The 25,428-nt window shown below is 37.3% G+C and overlaps 1 protein-coding gene across 1 annotated transcript; it reads left to right on the forward strand.

The window, feature by feature from the left end:
• The first annotated feature begins 818 nt into the window (after nt 1-818).
• LOC105396574 (phosphopantothenate--cysteine ligase) lies at nt 819-22,179 on the forward strand. Its single transcript, XM_048621693.1, has 8 exons — nt 819-981; nt 1,778-1,933; nt 7,593-7,699; nt 9,833-9,954; nt 10,417-10,631; nt 11,244-11,429; nt 21,343-21,445; nt 21,965-22,179. Exons 2-8 carry the CDS (start codon nt 1,796-1,798, stop codon nt 22,078-22,080), a joined length of 987 nt encoding a protein of 328 aa, XP_048477650.1. The 5' UTR covers nt 819-981; nt 1,778-1,795; the 3' UTR covers nt 22,081-22,179.
• The last annotated feature ends 3,249 nt before the right edge of the window (nt 22,180-25,428 follow it).

Raw genomic sequence — 25,428 nt, forward strand, 5'->3', positions numbered from 1 at the left:
TAAACGCTCTCTTTTTTGTGAAACCATTGTGATTCAAATATAACAAATTTAAATACCAAAATCAAAACAACCAAACCAAACAGTCAGGCTTGTGGCTAGATTGCTCTTTGCTTGACAGTGACAATTGAAATAGTAGTCTGTCCTGCTTTAGCACTAGTGTCTGCATATACTTGTTTCATCTCTCCTGAGTTCAAATAGAAAAATCGGTAAGATAGTTATCTATGGAATAAATCACAATTGAAAAATGGTTAAGCAACTACCAGGCCGATAAACAGCCAAATAAAATTATTCCTTAGATAGTTATTTGACGTTTTATCCTGGCATTGAAAAACCGGCCCTTATTCATAAAAAAGTTACTGGACGGATTAACTATTGAACTGTTCTGTCCCTCTCTAACAGAGAACAATTTGTTCTTTGACAGAGAGTGACAAAACAGTTCAATAGTTGATCCGTCCAGTAACTTTTTTATGAATAAGGGGGTTAGTATGTAAGTATATTGTACATACCGATAAAGATACTTGTAACAAAATGTTATTCGATAGTAAACTTATAATATATTATGACTACTGTGTAGTCTTTCTACTAAAATGTTATAAGTACTTTATAATATAATGTTATATATTAAAGTTCTATGAATACTTAGGTTCTAACTGTGGGTACTAACTTGTTTTATATTCCCTCCCTGCCTTCCCAGATTTCATATCCTCAGAAAAAGGGATTGAATCTAACTTGTACCTAGATGTTATTGTTTTGAGTCAAAGAAACCACAGACAGTATTTCCAGATGTCATATGAATGTGACTGATAGTGACATGACATCTGTCAATGTCAGTTGATAACGATTGATAATTTAGCGAAGTCGCCGCGGGCTGTGGTCGTCTTCTTTTCAATATTTCTCGACAAAAATAAACCCTTGAAAGGTCAAACTGTGAACCGTGTCTAAGCAACAGCTACAAGCACCGCAAACAAACGTTTACCGAAGGTAAGAACTGTATAAATAGCTGCAGATAGCCTTGTAAGTCTTGACCTAGTACAAGTCACCCATCATTGGATTGATTTTCTAATAAACCAGGCGTGTAAATAAAATTGTGGACTTTTGTTGCTTACATAACGAAGGAAGCACACACCCCCATGTAAACATCACGGTGTAATAGCTGTTTAACTTTATTTTATTAGGGTCAGGTGAGTACACAAATTATCACTGAGCGTATTTGTCATCCAGAATGGCTTGACTTGACAAATCTCGTTGTTAAACGACAAAGTAGGTATTTACTCGCTAAGGAAACCATACAAAAACTTCCTAATGCGGTTAATTTCCAAACACGACATAGCTATTGCTGCCACCACCCAAATAATATTGTTCAATAGTTAGAATAGCAGTCTTCTAGTTGATGCTGCCAGTGTTCCATAGATAAAACAAGTGTCCTAACAAGTGGTTTTTCATCTTGTAGTAAACTAGGTATGAATACTCATAATTATGTAGAACAAGGAATAAGTTAGGGATAGGTCCAGAATATTGTACTAAGTTAATATGTAGGGTAAAATATGCCAGTAAAAATTGATAAGTATTCAGAGTAGTAAAGGATCATATAAAAAATCATGGTTAGCCACTACATAAATGTAGTATGGTATATTTCTACATAATACACATACTGGACTGGATAAAAAACAAACTTCCTTATAGGACTATCATGGAATGAGTGGCAGAAATTTTATTTTAACTTTGATATAGTTTAACTTGTGTTACTACTTCAGTCTAATGTATATCCTGAATCTAGGTGAACCATCTCACTAGCATGATGGAAGAGGAGGGGTCATGGGAGCACTTCTTTGCGGTGCATCTGCCACCGACTGACTTCGAGGACAACCGCTCCCTGCTGAAAGAATTCTGTGAACGGCACGATCGCCATGGGCACAAGATTGTACTTGTTACTGTAAGTCTACAACTTATTATTAATAATAATATACTTATACTGTTACATCAGGTAAATGAAATGAGCCTCCACAAGTGCATCCAGGCAGTCTATGATTGACACTAATCTGACTGGCCACTTCTTTTTTTCTATACTGTATAGGTAGGCACCTACACATAATCAATACTTATACATACACACTGTAATTATAATTATGTTATATGCCATAAGTTATTTTTTTAATAAGCTATAGTGTTTCTGTTGCATTTCAAAAACTTTGTCTTCCACTCAAAATTGTTAGGATTTTAGCTTTCAGGCTTCAGGCTGCTGTCAACTGTCAAGCAAACAAAAACCTGCTCTTGAAGTTAAATTCAGTTTTGTGTGTAAACAGTGATATTGTGATCTTAAACCAACAAAAAAGTGTAGACAAATACTTTGGACATTTGTGAAAGTGTTATCCGCGAGTGATTTGCCGTATTTCAACCAAAAATAGTGCAAACAAAATTCGCGATAGTCATTTGAAAGGCCTAATTTATTTTTCTACCCTCATTTATTTACCATTGTCAGGAGAGTGCGTTCAAAAATCAGCTGTCAAAATGACATGTCAATGTATTAGTGTTGCCATTGCATAAAATTACCTCCCATATGGTAGATTCTTTCTCGGAGGTGGCTGTCCAGGCCTCTGAGAAAGTCAAAGCTACTGGTGAAAACCCAAAAGATGCCGCAGGCAAACTGCTGAAAAGCTCGGGATCAGCCAAAATTAATCTCGATCCCCAGAATCAAAATAGTGAGGATGAAAATGACTGGCAAACAATCCCAATACTCCGTCAACATCAAAATAGGTACAAAAGGAAGAGACTAAGTACACCGTCACCAGAAAAACAGGATCTTCGATCTTACAATAGATACTCTGCACTCAATGTTGATGATGCTCCTCAAGTTGAAGTTACGTCGAAAACGCTGAAGCCACCACCAATTATGCTATATGGCATTAAAAATGTAACAAAACTGAAAGAGACCATTGAAGTGGTATTAGATAAAACGCAATACTCATTCAAGATTGTCACCAAAAACCAAATGAGAGTATCTACTGAAAATATGGATGCATACAAAAAGATAATGGCAGTGGTTCGTGAAAAACAACTGATTGGTCACACCTTTGTACCAAAAAGTGAGAGACCGTGTAGGATTGTCATAAAAAACCTTCACCATTCAACACCTATTCAAGCCATAAAAGACGTTATAGAGGAAACTGGAAACACAGTTAAAGGGGAAATCATAAATGCACGTCATGGATCCACTAAGACACCACTGTCAACCTGGTTTGTTAACCTAGAACCTGGGCCCAATAATAGTGAAGTAAAAAATATTAAATATATCTATCACACGAGTGTCAAAATAGAAGATCCAATACGGAAAAACACAATCCCCCAATGCAAGAGATGCCAACAATATGGTCACACCAAGAACTACTGTATGCGGCCATACAGGTGTGTTAAGTGTGCTGAAAGCCACAACACAGCGGACTGTCCTAAAAAGGACAGACAAGAACCAGCCAAGTGCGCCCTGTGCCTAGAAAATCATGCTGCCAACTACAGAGGATGCAGAGTTTTCAAAGAAATTGAGAGGAGGAAATTTGGCTCTAGAATAAACAACAAATCAGCCAAGCCAAACCAACAAGAAAGTAAGAACCCCGAGGAACCAAATTCAGGCACTGATGAATACACACCAAATCTGGGAAACAAAAAGGTATGCCCAAGCCACAGCGGGAGTGACAGGTAGCCTTGAAACAATACTTTCGGAACAAACGAAGAAATTAGATCGCCTTATTGATCACATGAGTACCTTAATGGGTCTCTTGACAACCATCGTGAACAAGTTAGTCAAATAATATGGCCCTACGAGTTGCAACTTGGAATGTGAACGGACTGATTGGTAAAAAACAAGAAGTTAAAATATTACTGAACATTCAAAAACTTGATATACTTCTTATATCTGAAGCTCACCTAACAGAAAAAACACCTTTTAATTTGGAGGGGTATAGTACCTATGCTACGTACCACCCTGATAACACCTCCCATGCAGGCACTGCAATTATTATAAAAAATACTATCCAGCACCAATTACTTCCAGAGTATAGATCAACAAAAATTCAGGCAACTTCAATAATGATACATGATAAACAAAGTCCAATCACAGTAACATCCATCTACTGCTCACCAAAACAAAAGAGAAACCCGGAGACTACAGAAGAGGATTTCAATAGTTTCTCCGAGTCACTTGGTCATAGATTTATTGTCGGAGGGGACTGGAATGCAAAGAATCTACAATGGGGATCACGCCTCACCACAACACGAGGACGCAACTTAAAAAAGAGCATGGACTACCACAAACTTAATGCCCTCACAACCTGTGAACCAACATACTGGCCCACTGACCCACAAAAACTCCCAGATTTGTTGGACTTCTTCATCTACAAAGGCGTGCAGACTCACTTTCTGTCAGTAGAAAGCTGCCATGACTCATCCTCGGATCATACACCAGTCATAGCGACTCTGAGCTATACCATTATTGAACGTCCCGCCAATCCATACCTGTGCAACAATCACACAGATTGGGAAAACTTCAGGAGACATCTTAATGAAAACTTAAATCTCAACCTTTGTCTGAAAAGTGAAGATGATATAGATTCTGCCACCGAACATATCATAACATCCATTCAAAGAGCAGCATGGGCAAGTACTCCATCCCAAAAGAAATCAACTAATAATAAAGCACACTCCAATGTTCCGTTTATTGTTAAGCAGAAAGTTTTAGAAAAACGTAGGCTTCGACGCATTTGGCAGAATAGCCGGCATCCAGCAGATAAACGGGAATACAACAAGTCAGCAGTAAGCCTAAAAAAGTTTCTTGTGGAAATTGAAAATGACACATTGCAACAGCGCTTAGAAAACTTAACAGCCAAAACTCCAGCAAAAGTTGAAAACTCCCTGTGGCAAACTGTCAATTCACGAAACAAACCACAACTGGCTCAACATCCCCTAAAAACGGATCGTGGCACGTGGGCTAAGACGGACCCTGAAAGAGCTGAAGCCTATGGCTTATTCCTAAGTGATGTGTTCCAACCGAACAGCAGCATGGGAACAGACACATTAGATGAAGAAGTTAGAAAGTTTCTTGAATCTGACCTACAACTCAGTCTGCCCTTACAACACTGCACACCAACAGAGGTCCGGAATATAATAAAACTACTGGAACTAAAAAAGGCACCAGGATTTGACCTAATAACAGCAGAGATACTAAAACAACTTCCTAAAAAGGCAATAGTATTTATAACCACACTGTTCAATGCTATATTGAGAATGTCATACTTTCCTCGTGTATGGAAAGTCTCCCAGATAAAAATGGTACCTAAACCTGGAAAGCCTCCGCACCTGACTTCCTCGTACCGGCCAATCAGCTTGCTACCAGTGCTATCGAAAGTACTAGAAAAAATAATCAGTGCTCGATTAAACCAAAGCCTAAAAGACGCCAGTACTATCCCTGACCACCAGTTTGGGTTTAGAAAAAACCATGCCACTGTTGAACAAGTACACAGGGTCTGCGAACACATAAGGGAAGCTCTGGAATGTAAGAAATACTGCTCAGGAGTATTTTTGGACGTGCAACAGGCCTTTGACAAGGTTTGGCATAATGGCCTGCTCTACAAGTTGAAAAAGTCACTGCCCCACAACTTGTACCTACTACTAAAGTCATATTTAGAACATCGCATATTTTATGTCAAGATTAATGACTCAGTCTCAGAATTCTACGAGATCAATGCAGGAGTTCCTCAAGGCTCAGTGCTGGGACCGTCGCTGTACCTACTCTATACTGCTGATGTGCCTGAATCAGACAATGTGATGACCGCTACCTTTGCAGACGATACCGCTGTTCTTGCTTCCGATGAAAATAACAATATGGCATCAGAAATGTTACAGAGCCATCTAGATAAAGTTAATAAATGGATGAAAGATTGGCGAATAAAGGCTAGCGCAACTAAGTCGAATCATATCACATTTACCTTGAGGAAAAAAGACTGCCCTCCAGTGAAACTTGGAAATGAAGTGCTCCCCCATCAATCTACTGTTAAGTACCTGGGCTTCCACTTAGACAGGAAACAAACTTGGAAATGCCATATCCAGAAGAAAAGAGACGAGCTAAATCAGAGATACCGATCACTGGAGTGGCTTATGGGTAGAAAATCTAGACTATCACTCGAAAATAAATTGTTGTGTTACAAAACAGTCCTGAAACCCGTGTGGACCTACGGTATTCAACTGTGGGGAACAGCAAGCCAAACAAATATTGAAATCCTACAAAGATTTCAAAACGGAGTACTCAAAGCCATAGTAAATGCACCCTGGTTCACCAGAATGGATGAGGTGCATGAATATTTGAAAATGCCTACCGTGAAAGAGGAGGTTGCAAAACTTACAAGAACCTACCGAGACAGGATTGTAAATCACCCAAACAAACTGGCCACTGACCTTACCAGTAATGTACCCACCAGAAGACTAAAAAGAAAAAATATCTGGGATAACATAGACCAATAATACATTAAGAAGGCAGCCTGACAATGGAAGGGTATGCCTGCAAAGCCAATCATAAACAACGAAATGAACTGCTTATGGTTATATTAAACCGATTGCATGTTGGCAAACAAAATATGAAAAAAAAAAGAAAAAAAAAAGGATTTTAGCTTTAAACTCACTCAAATGCAATTTATCCCAAAATGCCCATGGGAATATAAATGACAAAACCTAGTGTTAGCCAAATCGTCTTATCTACTATTTATATAAATAAACACTATCGATTTTACCTTGAACATTCTAGTGTTTCTGAGTTTAATATTTGATCAGATTTCTAACCTTTTAATTGTACCTTCTATGGTTTAAGTGGGTGGTATTTATAAACGGTACTGGGTAGTATTGAAAAGATACTTACCGCAATTTAACCATGTGATAATAGTCTTGCCCTATAGGGATTTATTGATATGTTTTATGCTCATATATGTGTCGGTCAATCCGTCCCATTGGGTTATGAGAGTGAGCACACACTTGGGCACTATAATCTACTCCTGCGTAGATGGCTGATCTCAATTGAGATTGGCCGCCGTGGTCGAAATTCCGCTAAGAGGATATTATTATTATTATGCTCATAGCAAAATATTATTGAAATCCAAAATTTACACAATCTTCAGTCCCAAGAACTATTCTGTAAAAATATTTCCATTTACCTTATTACGCGAATGTTAATAAGACATGGGGGAGGGGTTTCTGCAAATATCACGTAGATACTACCCGCGCGAGTTAGGGCGCCTTCAAATTTGCCACCAGGTTCCGATCGCCGCACACGGGCCACCGGCCACAGCCACAAACGCCGCCACGACAAGCTTTTGTAGAGAAACGATTTCTAGCATGTGGCCGCCACCAGCGCCAACCGTGTGCGGCAAATCCATATAAAATGTACGGAAATTACAGGAAACATGTCAGTAGCGGCGTTTTGTGGTTGTAGCCAGTGGCATGTGTGCTGGAGCCCTAGTACTATTGAGACGAAAGGCGCACAGTTGAGAACTCACAGTCAAGACTACCAAGTTACAATGAATAGTTAGTTCATTGATGGTTTGTGTGCATTGCAGTCGGGCGGCACGACGGTCCCGTTGGAACACAATACGGTGCGGTTCGTGGACAACTTCAGCGCGGGCAAGCGCGGCGCCGCCTCCGCCGAGTACTTCCTCGAACATGGGTAAATATCGCCTCGAATATCGAAGTTTAGTGGGAGTAGGGTTCCATTTGATTGAGTCTGGTGCAGGGACCACCACGAAGTAAATAATCTATTCTTCTCTTAGAAATAATCATTGGACATAGTTATACTGGCCATCCTATCACATCAGTTCACTCAGTAACAGGTTTAGTAGCTAGTAGTAGCTACTAATAGGGCGGCGTCTGTCCGCAAAATACATACAGGGTGTCCCAAAAGTCAACGTCATCCCTTAAAGGGCTGATAGGTCAGCTCATGAGAGGCCAGAATATCACAATATGACCTTAGTAAAAACTCGATAATTTTCGAGATATTGACACTTTTATTAATTTGCTGAAAATCGACACCTTGGATCAGTTTTTTGCGCGCCCCCGGTACAAAAATCCACATTGTTAGAATTTGTTTGGTGTTGCATCACCCTGTATAGCCCTGCTATTGATCTCAGTCGAAAAAAATATCGAGTAATGCTGTATGTTTAAAAAAAACACGGTTTTCAAAGTCATAAAAGGTAATCGTATTTTTTTATAAACAACATTGACTCTACATACTGTAAAAAAAATATACCACTTAAACCTGGCACCTTATTTGAAAAGATTGCTCATTTAATGCAGTTTCCAAAATGGTACGAAACGTTGCTATTGTTTCAATTAACAAAAAAGTTATTGCTATTTTAGTACAAAACGACCTCGGTGTAAAATTGTTTGAAGGAAATTTATCTAACTGAATTTATTAAGGGTAAGTCATGTTGGAATGAGTAAAAGTAAAATAGGTGGTGTGGCCGGGAGTGGCAAAAGAGACAACGTTGTCACAGTTAATAAAAAAAACGCATTTTGAGTATCTTTCTCGAAAAAAGTGGACTATAGCAACTCCACATTACCCATAAATGTAGCGCATGGTAACGTACATTCCTGAGTAGTGCTAATGTGTGATATTGTACAAGTGAAACGCTTACACATGTACATTGTACACCCACAGTATCCAAAAAAGGGACAGATCAGTTTGTCATTAACATTACCTCTAATTACTTGTTATTTATTTTAAAGTTATTGTTAATCAAAAGCAAACTCTCAAAATTATGATTATGACCATTAATGAGTATTATTTTGTGCTGGTTATGTATTTAATATAATAATGTGGTGTTATAATTTTGAGAAATAAAAATAAAAGTCAATAAATGTTTGTTTTTTTTTTAAACGCAAAATATGTTTTATAAGAGTTTGGTAAGTTTTTTCTTAGCTATTTTTGCGTCATCTATGTTGTCACGGCTGACTCCACCACCTATTTTACTTTTACTCATTCCAACATGACTTACCCTTAATAAATTCAGTCAGATAAATTTCCTTCAAACAATTTTACATCGAGGTCGTTTTGTACTAAAATAGCAATAACTTTTTGTTAATTGAAACAATAGCAACGTTTTATACCATTTTGGAAACTGCATTAAATGAGCAATCTTTTCAAATAAGGTGCCAGGTTTGCGTGGTATATTTTTTTTACAGTATGTAGAGTCAAAGTTGTTTATAAAAAAATACGATTACCTTTTATGACTTTGAAAACTGTGTTTTTTTTAAACATACAGCATTACTCGATATTTTTTTTTGACTGAGATCAATAGCAGGGCTATAAAGGGTGATGCAACACCAAACAAATTCTAACAATATGGATTTTTGTACCGGTGGCACGCAAAAAACTGATCCAAGGTGTCGATTTTCAGCAAATGTATAAAAGTGTCAATATCTCGAAAATTATCGAGTTTTTACTAAGGTCATAATGTGATATTCTGGCCTCTCATGAGCTGACCTATCAGCCCTTTAAGGGATGACGTTGACTTTTGGGACACCCTGTATATGTGGAAAAGAGGCAAGATCTTTTGATCGCATCATGCCGTGGTGTACATTTGGCTTTGGAGAACCCTGCGCCCTGTGATAATCGACAAATATTCAAAAAGTATAACCATCATCTGTTGGTCATGTTTCCCAAAAAAAAAACATACAGTGAAACTAACTTACCTATGTGTAGGTAGGTGTGTAAATAGTTGATTCGATAAATTAGCTATACCTACTATATTTGAAATGATTTTCTACATTATTTCCCGCGCTCACCCTCCATCACCGACAGCTACGCGGTGATCTTCATGCACCGGCAGAAATCGCTGGAGCCGTTCACGCGACACTTCACCGGGCAGAAGCTGCTCGACATGCTCGACATACAGGAGAGAGGGCCGAATACCACCATCACAGGTAGGTTATTCACCTTTTTTTACATTATAATATTATAGTTTTTTACCGCAGCTTTGTACGTCTTAAATTCTTATATAAAACATTCCTCTTTAATCGGTATATTTAAAAAAAAAACGCATCAAAATCCGTTCTGTAGTTTTAAAGAACTAAGCATAAATACACACTCCGGAAGGGACTTAGCTTTATATACTATGACTGTAGTGAATCTAGTTTTAATAGCAGACTTGGTCAGAAATTCATAGTTAAGTATGTTTATGTGCTGAATGTTACTCTATAATGCTGCTAGAATAGACCCTTTACGAACGGAGAGTAGGTACCTAATGTAATTAAACGCTATCATTGGTTAAATTGACGTTAATAAAGACTTAAGTTTATCAGACGAAATGAGCATAGGTTAGGCGATATAGATATCCACTTATACTACCCACAATAACCTGCATTTACAATCCTTTCCTTCTCCAGTGAAGCCAGACAGCGTGGACGTGCTAGCGCCCGTCCTACTCCGGTACAAAGCCGCCCACTCAGCCGGCGCGATCCTGCACGTGGCGTTCACCACGGTGTCGGAATACTTCTGGCTGTTGCGAGCCGCTTGTGAGTCGCTCAGCGCGCTCGGCCCTCGCGCCGTGTTGTATCTAGCCGCCGCGGTGTCGGACTTCTATGTGCCTAAGGACCGCGTGGTGAGTGATAGGATTCAGGGCGTTCAAAAAGAAATAGGTAGCTATATTAAGCCGAAACGCGATTAATTATATACAAGGGTTTTAGTTGGATAACTTTTGTCCTACGACTTTTGGATATGTAAATCAGAGCCTGGCATAAACAAAATCTGTGTTAGACCACGGCCTTCTAAAAACACTAGTAAGTTTTGGTCAAAACTAGAACTTTTCGTCTTTGTTCAAAGTACTTCAAAGTAGACTGTATACGTGACTGAAATCACATACCGTTTTTGCTTTGAAACATTTTAGCCCAAACGTATTTTGTTTATAAAATATCGACGCTATGATTATCTGATTGGTCAGGCAATGCCATTTTCCAACGGGGAAATGTAACTTTTGATAGTGTTATATTACTTGCTTCCAAATACTCATTCCCTACCTATCTATTCATAACCCACGAGCGCTGCAACAATAATCTATATACAGGGTGTTGCAAAAAGGGTATACTAAGCCGAAACCAGCATGTGCAGCATGTTATACCTAAGCCCGAATGGTTTCGGCTTAGTATAGGTACCCTTTTTGCAACACTCTGTAGATGGTGTGGCCAATGATGACCTATCTATTGGTCTATTTCAGCCAACCCACAAGATGCAGTCAGGCAGCGGCGCGCCCGTCATCCAGCTTCACCTGGTGCCCAAGATGCTGGCTCCACTAGTCAACCTGTGGATGCCGTCGGCCTACGTGGTCTCTTTCAAGCTGGAGACCGATGAGAACCTGCTCATACCCAAGGCGAGGGCCGCGCTGGATAAATATAAGCATAAGGTGAGGGGGAAATGTTTGGAAAAGATAGGGCTAAGTAACTTGGTTATCTGAAGTGAGGTAAAAGTTGCGGAAATCGGTAATATCTGTAGTATATAAGAGCATAGTATATAAAAGTAATTCTGATGTTAAAACAGTTTTTGTCTTTTTGTATCTAAAAATGAAAATTTGAAAGCATGACAGGTTTACAATTAAACTAGCAGTTGCTCGCGATCTTCGCTTCGCCTTAAGAAATACCCGTGGGAATTCGGGGTGAAAATCCTATACCAAGTAGTATACAAACTTATTAAAATTCATAAAAATCCATTCAGTATTTTTTGTTTGAAAGAATAATAAACATCCAATCAAACGCGTAAATGTTATTAGTATTATTATTAAACTAGAGGTCGCGTTGTGGCGCGGGCTGCAAGCAGCCGCGCGGTGCTTTGATGCTTTCGGTTCGGTTTCAGCAGGGTATTGACTTGAACATATCGTAGGAAATCTTTCTTGCGTTTTGTTACGCCTTAAAAACTGTTTTCACTATGAATGCTTTATTAAAGGGGTACCGATGATTTTATTTCAGTTCGGATTAGTTTTCAGTATGAATTTCGGTTTTGGCAGGGTATTGACTTGAACAAACCGTAGCAAGTCATTGTTGTGTTTTGTTTTGGATTAAAAACTGTATTCAGTATGAATTTCGTTATATAAGGGGTACTGAGGATTTTGTTTGACGTGGAAACAGTTTTCAGTATGAATTTCGGTTTCAGCAGGGTGTTGACTTGAATATACAGTAGCAAATCTTTCTTGCGTTTTGTTATGACTTTAAAAAAACTGTTTTCACTATGAATGTCTTTAAAGGGGATTTTATTTTATTTTAGGTGGGATTAGTTTTCAGTATGAATTTCGGTTTCAGCAGGGTATTGACTTGACTATACCGTAGCAAATCCTTCTTGCGTTTTGTTACACCTTAAAATCTGTGTTCACTATGATTTTTTTTTATTAAAGGGGTACTGACGATTTTGTTTGACGTGGGAAACAGTTTTCAGTATGAATTTCAGTTTCAGCAGGGTATTGACTTAAACATACCGTAGCAAATCTTTCTTGCGTTTTGTTATGCCTTCAAAACTGTTTTCACTATGAATTTCTATATTAAAGGGGTACCTACTGATGATTTTGTTTTAGGTAGTTATACGTTTTCAGTATGAATATTGGTTTCAGCAGGGTATTGACTTGAACATACTGTAGCAAATCTTTCTTGCGTTTTGTAAGGCCTTAAAAACTATTTTCATTATGAATTTCGATATCATGTCGGTATTGATGCTTTTGTTTTTGTTTTCAAAACAGTTTTTTAAGTATAATAATCGGTCAGCTGGCTTTACTTATAATATACCAAATTTCTGGCGTTTTCCTTTGTATTCAAATTTGAGTGAAGAATACTTATGGCTTTATGCTTATGATTTTCTTATTATGAAATGTTGCTATTATAATTAGTTTAGTGGTATTCATTTCGCCTTAAAAATACCAGTAGGAAAATTCAAGAAGGTAAACTTTACAATGACGTAGCGGATCTTTCTGGTGTTCAAGTCAAAGACGCATCCAAACATTCGGACCATATCCCAACACTCCATCCCGTACTCGTACTCAAAAAAATTGGTTCCTGTTACGGATTGTCTCACACAAATACGGTAGAGAAACTAATCTATATGAAAAAAAATTGGTTTCGTAAACTTTACCTAGTATCGAGCCGACATCGTTTTGTGTACAAATATTGGGTTTTTTAATACCTCATAAACTGAGTCAGTACCTCATAGACGACCGAATGGCGTAGTGGTTAGTGACCCTGACTACTGAGCCGATGGTCCCGGGTTCGATTCCCGGCTGGGGCAGATATTTGTTTAAACACAGATATTTGTTCTCAGGTCTTGGATGTGCCCGTAAAATGGCAATAGGCCCGCCCCCTATTACATTGGGACTAACATACACTCTGGCGAAAAGTGGGTGCAGCAATGCACCTCTGCCTACCCCGCAAGGGAGTACATAAGTACAAGGCGTGAGTGCGTGTTTTTTTTTTTTTTTTTTTTATATACTTTTTACTTTTACTACATTTTTTTATAAACTGAGTCACCCCCATTCGCGCGTTTTTCTAGCATCTCGATTATTAGTTTACTCTGTCCTGAAGAGAAACTTTTACATAGAAAAGAAATACACAGGATTTTTTTAATTCATTAATTTCTTACGTGGGTTTGCTGTTTAAGACTATTTTTACAGAACTATGTTTTACTTCAATTTAATCCATAATTGGAGCTATAAACCCCCAAACATACACTTTGTCTTTTTTTTTATTCATTCAAGATATTTCTTAGTCACAATCGGCTCTCAGGTTATATAGTTGTGTTGACGAGGGTTTGAGAAGTGTTGCCTCGCTTCGCTCGGCTCTCCAGGGTTTGAAGTATGGTGGTTCGCATTGTTTTGCCTCGCTTCGCTCGGCCCCTCTTTTACGGTAAGGTTATACTTAAGTTGTATTGCCTCGCTGCGCTCGGCTCTTCAGTGGCTGTGGTATGATGTTTTGAAATGTTTTGCCTCGCTGCGCTCGGCTCACCAAGGTTTGAGATATGATGGTTTGGATTGTTTTGCCTCGCTGCGCTCGGCTCTCCAGTCAAACTGGCAGTTGGTGATTAAAGTAGTTTAGCCTCGCTTCGCTCGGCTCCTCTCTAGGTCTCGGAATGATAATTTCGGTTGTTTTTCCTCTTTCGTTCGGCTTTGCAGTTACATAGGCACTTGCTGTTTATTGCGCTTTAGCCTCGCTTCGCTCGGCTCATCGGGTTTCCGGATGTGGATTTCAGTAGTTTTGCCTCGCTCCGCTCGGCTCTCTAGGTTTTGAATTGATGGTTTAGGTTGTTTTGCCTCGCTTCGCTCGGCTTTCCACTTCTTAAACGGGACTTTTCCCGTAGTTTTTCTTTATTGATAATAATAATTATGATACGTAATGCCTCGTTTCGCTGGGATTTCTTGTCTTTATGGCAGGGTTACTTGTCGATCGGATGCCTCGCTGCGCTCAGCTGGTTTTATTTTGGTATAGCTTGTAGGAGGTCTATGGCCTCGCTGCGCTCGGCACTTAATCTGTGGTAAAGTTGATTAATATTTTGTATGTTTTTAGGGAAAATATTTTTTCCACTAAAAGTGGGGAGTTTTTATTTTAAATAATAATTGTTTGTATTTATCTTCACAAATACGCCATGTATCATAAATCTGTCTGACCACTTCAAAGAGGTGAAATTGCTAATGTTGGTAATTTTTCATACGTTTTTAGGGAAATTTTGTTTTTTTCCCTACAAGTGGGGAGTTTTTATTTTAAATAATTATTGTTTGTATTTTTCTACACAAATGCGCCATATACCACAAAACTGTCTGACCACTTCAAAGGGGTGAAACTGCTAATGTTGGTAATTTTTTCTACGTTTTTGGGGAAATTTTGATTTTTTCCCTACAAGTGGGGAGTTTTTATTTTAAATAATTATTGTTTGTATTTATCTACACAAATGCGCCACATACCATATATCTGTCTGACCACTTCAACGGGGTGAAATTGCTAATGTTGGTAATTTTTTGTACGTTTTTAGGGAAATTTTGAGTTTTTTTTCCTACAAGTGGGGGGTTTTTATTTTTAATAATTATTGTTTGTATTTATCTACACAAATGCGCCATATACCATAAATCTGTATGACCACTTCAACGGGGTGAAATTGCTAATGTTGGTAATTTTTTATACGTTTTAAGGGAAATTTTGATTTTTTTCCCCAGAAGTGGGGAGTTTTTATTTTAAATTAAAATTGTATGCATTTAACTACACAAACGCACCATACATTCGAATCCCCTCAAACCATCCCAAAACGATAAAATTGCATATTTATGTAAAATTTCCCATGTTTTTAGGGAAATTTTGTTTTTTCCCTTAAAATGGGGAGTTTTTATTTCAAAGAAAAATTAAGCGTACCTAAACACACAAACGCGCTCTACAAGTCAAAACTGTCAGACCACTCAATACAGGTGAAATAGCCTTAAAACATGTAAAATTTCTCTTTTACAAAATGGCTGCCACTACATCCGCCATTTTGATTTTTGCAGTTTTCGGAATTTTCCTATTAATTTTACCATTTATACAACCATTTACAAAGAAAAACATCACCCCACCTTCCCCCCTTCTGGGAGATCAATTCACCTCAAGTTGAGTCGACGTTGAACTTTTTCAAAAATATAATCTCCCGTATTTTTCAGGGTTGCCAGCCGAAAGTAATAAAAATAGTCAAATGTCATTAGTGTGAGCCTTTCTGACTAAACTGCATCATTTTTTTAAATCCAAAACGGTTATTTCTATTTTTCAGGTTTTTGGGGAAAATCTCAAAATTTTCCCTAAAAATGGGGAAATTTTATTTAACTGGTATAGTCTACCCAACAAACTACACAAATGCGCTATACAAGACGAATCTCCCCAACCACTCTAAACATGTAAAAAAAACAATCAAAAATCGTGAAAAAAAGTCACTTTTACAAAATGGCCGCCAAAGCAGTCCGCCATTTTGTTTTTTCAACTTTTTGGAATTTTCCCATAAACTGCACCATACAACAGACCGTGTCCAAAAAAAATCATCACCCCACCTGCCTCCCTTCTGGGAGATCAATTCACCTCAAGTTGGGTCGACGTAAAAAAATCCGAAAAAATATAATCTCGCCTATCGCGCAGGGTTGCCAGTCGAAAGTAATAAAAATGGTCAAATGTCATTAGTACGGGTCTTTCCGACAAAACTGCATCAAATTTTAAAATCAAAAGTGGCCATTTCTACTTTTCATGTTTTTGGGGAAAATCTCGAAATTTACCCTAAAAATGGGGAAAATTCTTTCACATGGCAACTCTACTCGTTAAACTACACAACCGCTCTATACAAGTCAAACTTGTCAAATGCCCCCAACACAATAAAAAAATGCTTTGAAAATCCCCGAAAAAACACGTTTTTATAAAAAAATCTCCCCTCCCCCCGCAATTAAAAAAAAATCATTTTTTGGAATTTTCCCATAAATTTCATCATGTGCCCCACCGTTTACAAAAAACACCATCCCCCACCTCCCCCCCTTCCGGGAGATCAATTCACCTCAAGTCGGGTCTGACACGCCCTAAACTTTGCTTCACTGCAACTCGGCCGCCATATTGTTTTTTTATTTTTTTATATTTTTTTTATAATCTGTCAGACACTCTTAATACACCCTCGAAATATAAAAAAATGTATGGTCACCAAAAAAGAGGAGCAAAAAAAATTTTTTTTTTTTACAACTTTTTTTAAAAAGTCGGATTTTTTCTCTACTCACCCGAGCACCCTGTACATTTCCCTAAAACATTTTCATATCAAAAAATGGCTCCTTCTGGGAGAACAATCATGTCAATGAATCAGTCAGTGGTAATCCAGCTATATATATTATAACTAGAGGTCGCGTTGTGGCGCGGGCTGCAAGCAGCCGCGCGGTGCTTTGATGCTATTGGTTTAGGTGGGAGACAGTTTTAGTATGAATTTCAGTTTCAGCAGGGTATTGACTTGAATATACCGTAGCAAATCTTTTTTGCGTTTTGTTATGCCTTGAAAACTGTGTTCACTATGATTTTTTTAATTATAGCGTAACTGACGATTATTTTGTTTGACCTGGGAAACAGTTTTCAGTATGAATTTCAGTTTCAGCAGGGTATTGACTTGAATATACCGTAGCAAATCTTTCTTCCGTTTTGTTATGACTTAAAAACTGTTTTCACTATGATTTTCATTATAACAGGCGTACTGATGATTTTATTTATGTGGGATACGGTTTTCAGTATGAATTTTGGTGAGATACGGTTATTCACTTGACTGTAACGTATCGAATATTTTATGGGGTTTAGTTTTCCCTTGAAATGTAATTTCAGTATGAAATTTGGTAACAGATGGGTATTGACTTTGCCATAATACACTGACGGGCAATGAAAAGGTTCCACTGAGAAAAGCTAAACGGAAAAATCTAGCTTTATGCCGTCTTCTGCAACATTTACGTACATTTAACAGAGCGTCAGGATATTACTAACTAAAAACGGTAATATTTTGTTCCAATTTTAAATTAAATCTTTGTAAAAATTGGGGCCGTATGGTGTCGGCATTTTGTGAGTGGAACTTTTTCATTGCCCGGGAGTGTACAACAGATATTTCTTGAATTTGGCTTTACATAAAAAAACTACACAGGAATATTTGCCTTGAAAACTATTTTCATTATGAATTACGGATTGTCTCACACAAATACGGTAGAGAAACTGATCTGTATGGTCATTTTTTGGTTTCGTAAACTTTACCTAGTATCGAGATGACATCGTTTTGTGTACAAATATTGGGTTTTTTAATACCTCATAAGTCTGAGTCACCCCCATTCGCGCGTTTTTCTAGTATCTCGATTATTAGTTTACTCTGTCCTGAAGATAAACTTTTTCATAGAAAAGAAATACACAGGCTTTTTTTTTATTCATTAATTTCTTACGTGGGTTTGCTGTTTAAGACTATTTTTACAGAACTATGTTTTACTTCAATTTAATCCATAATTGGAGCTATAAACGCCCAAACATACACTTTGTCTTTTTTTTTATTCATTCAAGATATTTCTTAGTCACAATCGGCTCTCAGGTTATAGGTATAATTCTGTTGACAAGGGTATGAGTAGTGCTGTCTCGCTTCGCTCGGCGCTCCAGGGTTTGCGGTATGGTGGTTTACATTGTTTTGCCTCGCTTCGCTCGGCTACTCTTTTACGGTAAGGGTATACTTAGGTTGTATTGCCTCGCTGCGCTCGGCTCTTCAGTTGTTGTGGTATAATGTTTTTGAAATGTTTTGCCTCGCTACGCTCGGCTCTCCAAGGTTTGTGGTATGGTGGTTTGGATTGTTTTGCCTCGCTGCGCTCGGCTCCTTTCCAGGTCTCGGAATGGTAGTCTCGGTTGTTTTGCCTCGCTTCGCTCGGCTCTGCAGTTACATAGGCACTTGCTGTTTATTGTGTTTTATATCATAGGCACTCGCTGTTTATCGGTTGTTTTGCCTAGCTTCGCTCGGCTCTTCGGGTTTTCGGATGTTGGTTTCAGTAGTTTTGCCTCGCTCCGCTCGGCTCTCTAGGTTTTGGACTGATGGTTTAGGTTGTTTTGCCTCGCTTCGCTCGGCTTTCCACTTCTTAAACGGGACTTTTCCCGTAGTTTTTCTTTATTGATATTGATAATTATGATACGTAATGCCTCGCTTCGCTTGGATTTCTTTCCTTTATGGCAGGGTTACTTGTCGGATGCCTCGCTGCGCTCGGCTGGTTTTATTTTGGTATAGCTTGTAGATGCACTATGGCCTCGCTGCGCTCGGCACTTACACTGTGGTAAAGTTGATTTACATTTTGTATATTTTTTTTCCCTATAAGTGGGGAGTTTAAATTATTAATTAAAAATCTATGCATTTAACTACACAAACGCGCTATACATTCGAATTTCCTCAGACCATCACAAAACGACAAAATTGCATATTTATGTATATTTTCCCATGTTTTTAGGGAAATTTTGTTTTTTTTTTCTATAAGTGGGGAGTTTTTTCTTATTAATTAAAAATCTATGCATTTAACTACACAAACGCGCCATACATTCGAATCTCCTCAGACCATCACAAAACGACAAAATTGCATATTTATGTATATTTTCCCATGTTTTTAGGGAAATTTTGTTTTTTTTTCTATAAGTGGGGAGTTTTTATTATTAATTAAAAATCTATGCATTTAACTACACAAACGCGCCATACATTTGAATCTCCTCAGACCATCACAAAACGACAAAATTGCATATTTATGTAAATTTTCCCATGTTTTTAGAGAAATTTTGTTTTTTTTTCTATAAGTGGGGAGTTTTTTATTATTAATTAAAAATCTATGCATTTAACTACACAAACGCGCCATACATTCGAATCTCCTCAGACCATCACAAAACGACAAAATTGCATATTTATGTAAATTTTCCCATGTTTTTAGAGAAATTTTGTTTTTTTTTCTATAAGTGGGGAGTTTTTTATTATTAATTAAAAATCTATGCATTTAACTACACAAACGCGCCATACATTCGAATCTCCTCAGACCATCACAAAACGACAAAATTGCATATTTATGTAAATTTTCCTATGTTTTTAGAGAAATTTTGTTTTTTTTTCTATAAGTGGGGAGTTTTTTATTATTAATTAAAAATCTATGCATTTAACTACACAAACGCACCATACATTCGAATCTCCTCAGACCATCACAAAACGATAAAATTGCATATTTATGTATAATTTCTCATGTTTCTAGGGAAATTTTGTTTTTTTCCCTAAAAATGGGGAGTTTTTATTTCATAAGAAAACTAAATGCATCCACCTACAAAAACGCGCTCTACAAGTCAAAACTGTCAGACCACTCAATACAGGTGAAATAGCCTTAAAACATGTAAAATTTCTCTTTTACAAAATGGCTGCCACTTCATCCGCCATTTTGATTTTTGCAGTTTTCGGAATTTTCCCATGAATTTCACCATATATCCAACCATGTACAAAGAAAAACATCACCCCACCTCCCCCCCTTCTGGGAGATCAATTCACCTCAACTTGAATCGACGTCGAACTTTTTCAAAAATATAATCTCCCGTATTTCTCAGGGTTGCCAGCCGAAAGTGATAAAAATAGTCAAATGTCATTAGTATGAGCATTTCTGACTAAACTGCATCATTTTTTAAAATCCAAAACGGTTATTTCTATTTTTTATGTTTTTAGGAAAAATCTCAAAATTTACCCTAAAAATGGGGAAATTTTATTTAACTGGTACAGTCTACCCTACAAACTACACAAATGCGCTATACAAGACAAATCTCCCCAACCACTCTAAACATGTGAAAAATTCAATCAAAAATCGTGAAAAAAGTCACTTTTACAAAATGGCCGCCAAAGCAGTCCGCCATTTTGTTTTTTCAACTTTTCGCAATTTTCCCATAAATTGCACCATACAACAGACCATGTCCAAAAAAAATCATCACCCCACCTGCCTCCCTTCTGGGAGATCAATTCACCTCAAGTTGGGTCGACTTAAAAAAATCCGAAAAAATATAATCTCGCCTATCGCCCAGGGTTGCCAGTCGAAAGTAATATAAATGGTCAAATGTCGTTAGTACGGGTCTTTCCGACAAAACTGCATCAAATTTTAAAATCAAAAGTGGCCATTTCTACTTTTCATGTTTTTGGGGAAAATCTCGAATTTTTACCCTAAAATGGGGAAAATTATTTCACATGGCAACTCTACTCATCAAACTACACAACCGCTCCATACAAGTCAAACCTGTCAAATGCCTCGAACACAATAAAAAAATGCTTTGAAAATCCCCGAAAAAACACGTTTTTATAAAAAAATCTCCCCTCCCCCCGTAATTAAAAATAAATCATTTTTTGGAATTTTCCCTTTAATTTCATCATGTGCCCCACCGTTTACAAAAAACACCATCCCCCCACCTCCCCCCCTTCCGGGAGATCAATTCACCTCAAGTCGGGTCTGACACGCCCTAAACTTTACCTCACTGCAACTCGGCCGCCATTTTGTTTTTTTATTTTTTTATAATTTTTTTATAATCTGTCAGACATTCCGAAAACACCCTCGAAATATAAAAAAATGTATGGTCACCAAAATGGAGGAACAAAAAAAATTTTTTTTTTTTACAACTTTTTTTTAAAAGTCGAGGTTTTTCTCTACTCACCCGAGCACCCTGTACATTTCCCTAAAACATTTTTATATCAAAAAATGACTCCTTCTGGGAGAACTACTATGTCAATCAGTCAGTCAGTGGTAATCCAGCTTTATATATTATAATACTTCTAAATCCTGTTTATTCCGTTCGCAGATGGTGGTAGCCAACATGCTTCAGACACGACACCACCGCGTGGTGCTCGTGACCCCCGAGAGCAGCCAGGAGATACTGCTCACCAGGGAGGAGGTGCATGCCGGTACGTAGCAATGCATTAGAGACTTTGTTGGCTAAGACATAGGGTAGAAAGTTAGATGAGAAAGAAGTGCTTATTGGAGAGCAGCCAGGAGATACTGCTCACCAGGGAGGAGGTGCATGCTGGTACGTAGCTTTGACAGTGCATTAGAGAATTTACTGGCTAAGATATAGGGTGCATAGTGATCTAGTCACGGTCCCTTGAAGAGCAAAGGAGTACCTACATACTGGTCTGTGTCATTGTCAAAACATTAGCCATTTTACTGGCTTCCTAGCCATGTTGAAAGTGATTTAGTTACAGGCATTTTAGAGCAGCCACGAGGTGCATGCTGGTCAGTACAATTATCAATGTCATGCGTAGATGGTCACCATTTTGTCTACTGTCATGATGCAATGTGTAAGTTGAGACATGTACCTAAACAAGTTGTTCATTCAAGTTCTGTCATTATAATCGACTCAAAAAACTTGATTTCACCACATACAAATAACCAAAACCTATACTCAACCCCCCATTTCCCCCCAGGAGCGGACATCGAAAGCCCTCTAGTAGCCTCCATAGTGCAACTACACGCGGCGTCCTGCGGCTCCGAAGCCACTCGCGCCCCGCTCGCAGACTGCGGGCCCGCGCCGCCTCGCTGAGTGTCGCTCGGCCGCCTGCGCCGCCCCGAGCGCCGGTTGTACCTGACTACTGAGTAGGCGGCCGTCAGTGGTAGTGGACTGTGGTGTGGTGGAGCCAGTGTAGTGAGGCACTTTTGACGGATAAAAAGAAAACTTTTTTTTGTCTTTATTTCTATAGTGATTGGCGGAATTTGCTGTTTTAGTCACACACGGCTTAAGCCACAACCAAAGATTGATTGACTCTAATTTCAACGTTTTACTGAAAAAATTTTAAGGATTTGTTCGTATTTGTGTGATAAAAATCTTGCTCGATTTTTACTCCACAAAATAATGATTATGCAGATTGTGAAACAAGGACTTAGTTTCAATGGTATCATTGAGTCCCTGTCAAATGTGGATTATTATATTGGCTCTTCTTCAAGTGGGTGTAATGGACTGAAATATATTTAGGAGTAAGTGTTATTTCTTCGTGTACGAAATACTGTTTTTCTATTGTACTGTGCTATTCGGATCGATTTATTTATTTATTAATGAAGCATGGAAAACCAACAGCATGGAATTATAGAACTAGGAATAGTTAAATTAATAGTAACAAACATGCCAGTTAAAGGTTTTCACATATAGAAACCTTATACTTTACTTAAAATTTACGATTAGCATCACAGTGAGCTAACAAATTTATTAATAATGTGGTCCTTAATTGAGTTATAACTACTATAAAATAGATCAACACCGGTATTGCTACATAGACGGTTGTATGTTTCAGCAGCTCTAATCACAAAAGTATATATATAGTTTTTCTCGAGACCTCTGAGTACCTAGCTCGTACAGTGACATCTAGTGACCGCGGTGTGTAAACGTGTTGCGCTTTCTCGATAGTATTATTTACGAGGAAGCAAGCAGTTTCAGCGCCCTCTAGTGGTGTTGAACTTTCGTTGTGATGTCATTACCAGTGAATAGCCATGTGAATCGATCCGAATATGATAGATATATAGCGCTCTTTTGTATTGAATTTCATCTTCTTAAAGTTCCTTCTGGTCACTTCATGCCCTTCTTATTAGCTAACATGTGACTTTAGTACCTAATAGAAACTCCAGCTTAAGCTTGAAATATCTATCGTCAAGTATTATTGTGATGTGATCACATTATGTTGCATTATAATGCGCTTATTTTATCTTATATCCAAATGTGTCTCGTATATTTAGAAAAGTAGGCTCCAAAGTTTAGCATATCCTTCATTGCGCATTTATAATTAAAGTTATTGTATATCAAAATTGCCAACATGTTGGAGCCAAGTTCTGAATGTTTTTATTGTATTTATACATTTTATAGTAGCTCTAGTTTGACTTCAGAATTGCTTTGGCTCCATTTGGTCCCCATGGGTTGTATAGATCAACTACTTATAAATCATGTACTTACTTGAGAATTGGTCCAAACATCCAATCAATGCGTTTTCTATGAGATTAGTCATTTATATCTTCGAAATCGATACATAGTAAATTTTTAAAATTCTATTAGTTGACTTCATTACTATTTTATGAAATAAGACTGTAATCAAGTACTGTTATGTGAGTGAAATGTGAATATATCGTTTAGGTATGATTGGGACACCCCTGTCTTACAATTGTATAACTTTTAATCTTCATACTAGTATGAAATTATTAAATAGGTACTGTAAAAGTAACTTGCATAATTATATACAAGTTACTTATTGTGTGAGCAATTTTTACAGTAACTTATGTGTTCCAATTCCAATACAACAAAACGACTTGAACAATACCTATTCATGTTCTAGAGCTTCAAGATCTAACTGATATTGATATTACCTATTTAAAAATATCTTCACTATATTTTTATTAAATCTCATTTATATGTAGAGCAAGTATATTGGAAAATCTAAAGTTATAAATAAAATAAAATAGGATATTATAGTTTTAAGTAAAATATTATTTGGTGTGGTAAATGAGTAGAAAATTGATGTATAGTAAATGGAGAGGATGTATATTATGATGTTGTACTGTTGATGTATTTATTTGTTGTGTATAGAGTGCTTAAGTAATACTACATATCAAATTACAACACACAAACTTTTTATCTTATTATTCCTGTTGGTTTTTATGTTTTTTTTTATGAAATAGTATTATATTTTTGCGACATCAAAAATAAAGAGCATTAATGAATAGTTAAAAACAAGATCATTAAACGATATACATGATGATGTGCTATATAAGTATATATCATATTATGTAAAGGACTATACTAATTACTCAAATTATCTTCAACCATCAATTTGAAGGCAATATACATACCTTTAAGGGGAATTTGTAACTATACATTTATGTATTGTAAGTCCAACTTTTCTATGCATCATAGTTTATGGAGGATTATTACATTATTTATAGAAAAGATCTTTGAAAAATCGTTAAGTTTATTTTTAATTATTATTGGATAAAGGGTATTTACTGTAAATGTTGTGGTCAGAGCTCTGTTAGGGATATATCAACCGTTTTATTAATGTTTATTACTCTAATTAGATATTTAAATGTCTCGGTGTTAAAACTTACTCTTTGCGCAAAAAGTTAGCAGTTTTTATAATCTTACAAATCAATGACAATATCTGTAAGTATTAATTTTAAATTATACATTTTGGAATGAAATTCATTTGAAAGTACCTATTAAATATACAATAAAAACTACAACTTTTTGCGACAAGCCAAATTCGACTGTATTGACTGTTAAGTGTATAAAATTGTATCTTCGTAGGATGTGGTGTGCAACTGTGCAAGTAGGTATTATACGAAACTTCTAAAGGTTTAACTGAACTTGCATCTTATACAAGTGATATACTTATATCGGGTTCAATGAATAATAAATTATTCACGTAATAATCTTTTTCAAATACCTAATAACTTCATTTAAAAGAATCTATTCCTATTATTGCCAAAACGACTATTGTTCGTGATGCAAGTTCCCTAAATCTGCTTTTATACAGTTACTAAAATAAATTGCAACATTCGTTTTATACGACAATGGCGTGGCTAAGTTTTATCTATGGCATGAAATTATTTGTATCTCTGTATAAGGACGTACCTATATGGTGAATATTTCAGTAACTGTATGAAGGCGTGGCCGTGGTTATGAAAATGATGGGCAGAAAACTTACCGGTCTAGAGACATGGCGTGCAACCATAATATATCGAGTCAGCCACATTAAGGATGCCTCCACCACAGACGTGCTATGCTGCGAAAGGCTAAACATGAAAGATACACCTTTCCACCAGTGCTATGCTATGTGGACCATTTAATATGATGACTGGATCATCAAACAACCGCAACCTAGCGTAACCGTCTCTGGTGGATGCACCCTAA

Source organism: Plutella xylostella, chromosome 6 (assembly GCF_932276165.1).
Source record: "Plutella xylostella chromosome 6, ilPluXylo3.1, whole genome shotgun sequence".
Taxonomy (NCBI): domain Eukaryota; kingdom Metazoa; phylum Arthropoda; class Insecta; order Lepidoptera; family Plutellidae; genus Plutella; species Plutella xylostella.

Coding starts and splice junctions, on each gene's coding strand:
- LOC105396574 (XM_048621693.1), top strand. CDS start 1,796: ATGATGGAAGAGGAGGGGTCATGGGAGCACTTCTTTGCGGTGCATCTG. Junction 1,934..7,592: donor ACAAGATTGTACTTGTTACT/GTAAGTCTACAA, acceptor TGTGCATTGCAG/TCGGGCGGCACGACGGTCCC. Junction 11,430..21,342: donor TGGATAAATATAAGCATAAG/GTGAGGGGGAAA, acceptor TTCCGTTCGCAG/ATGGTGGTAGCCAACATGCT.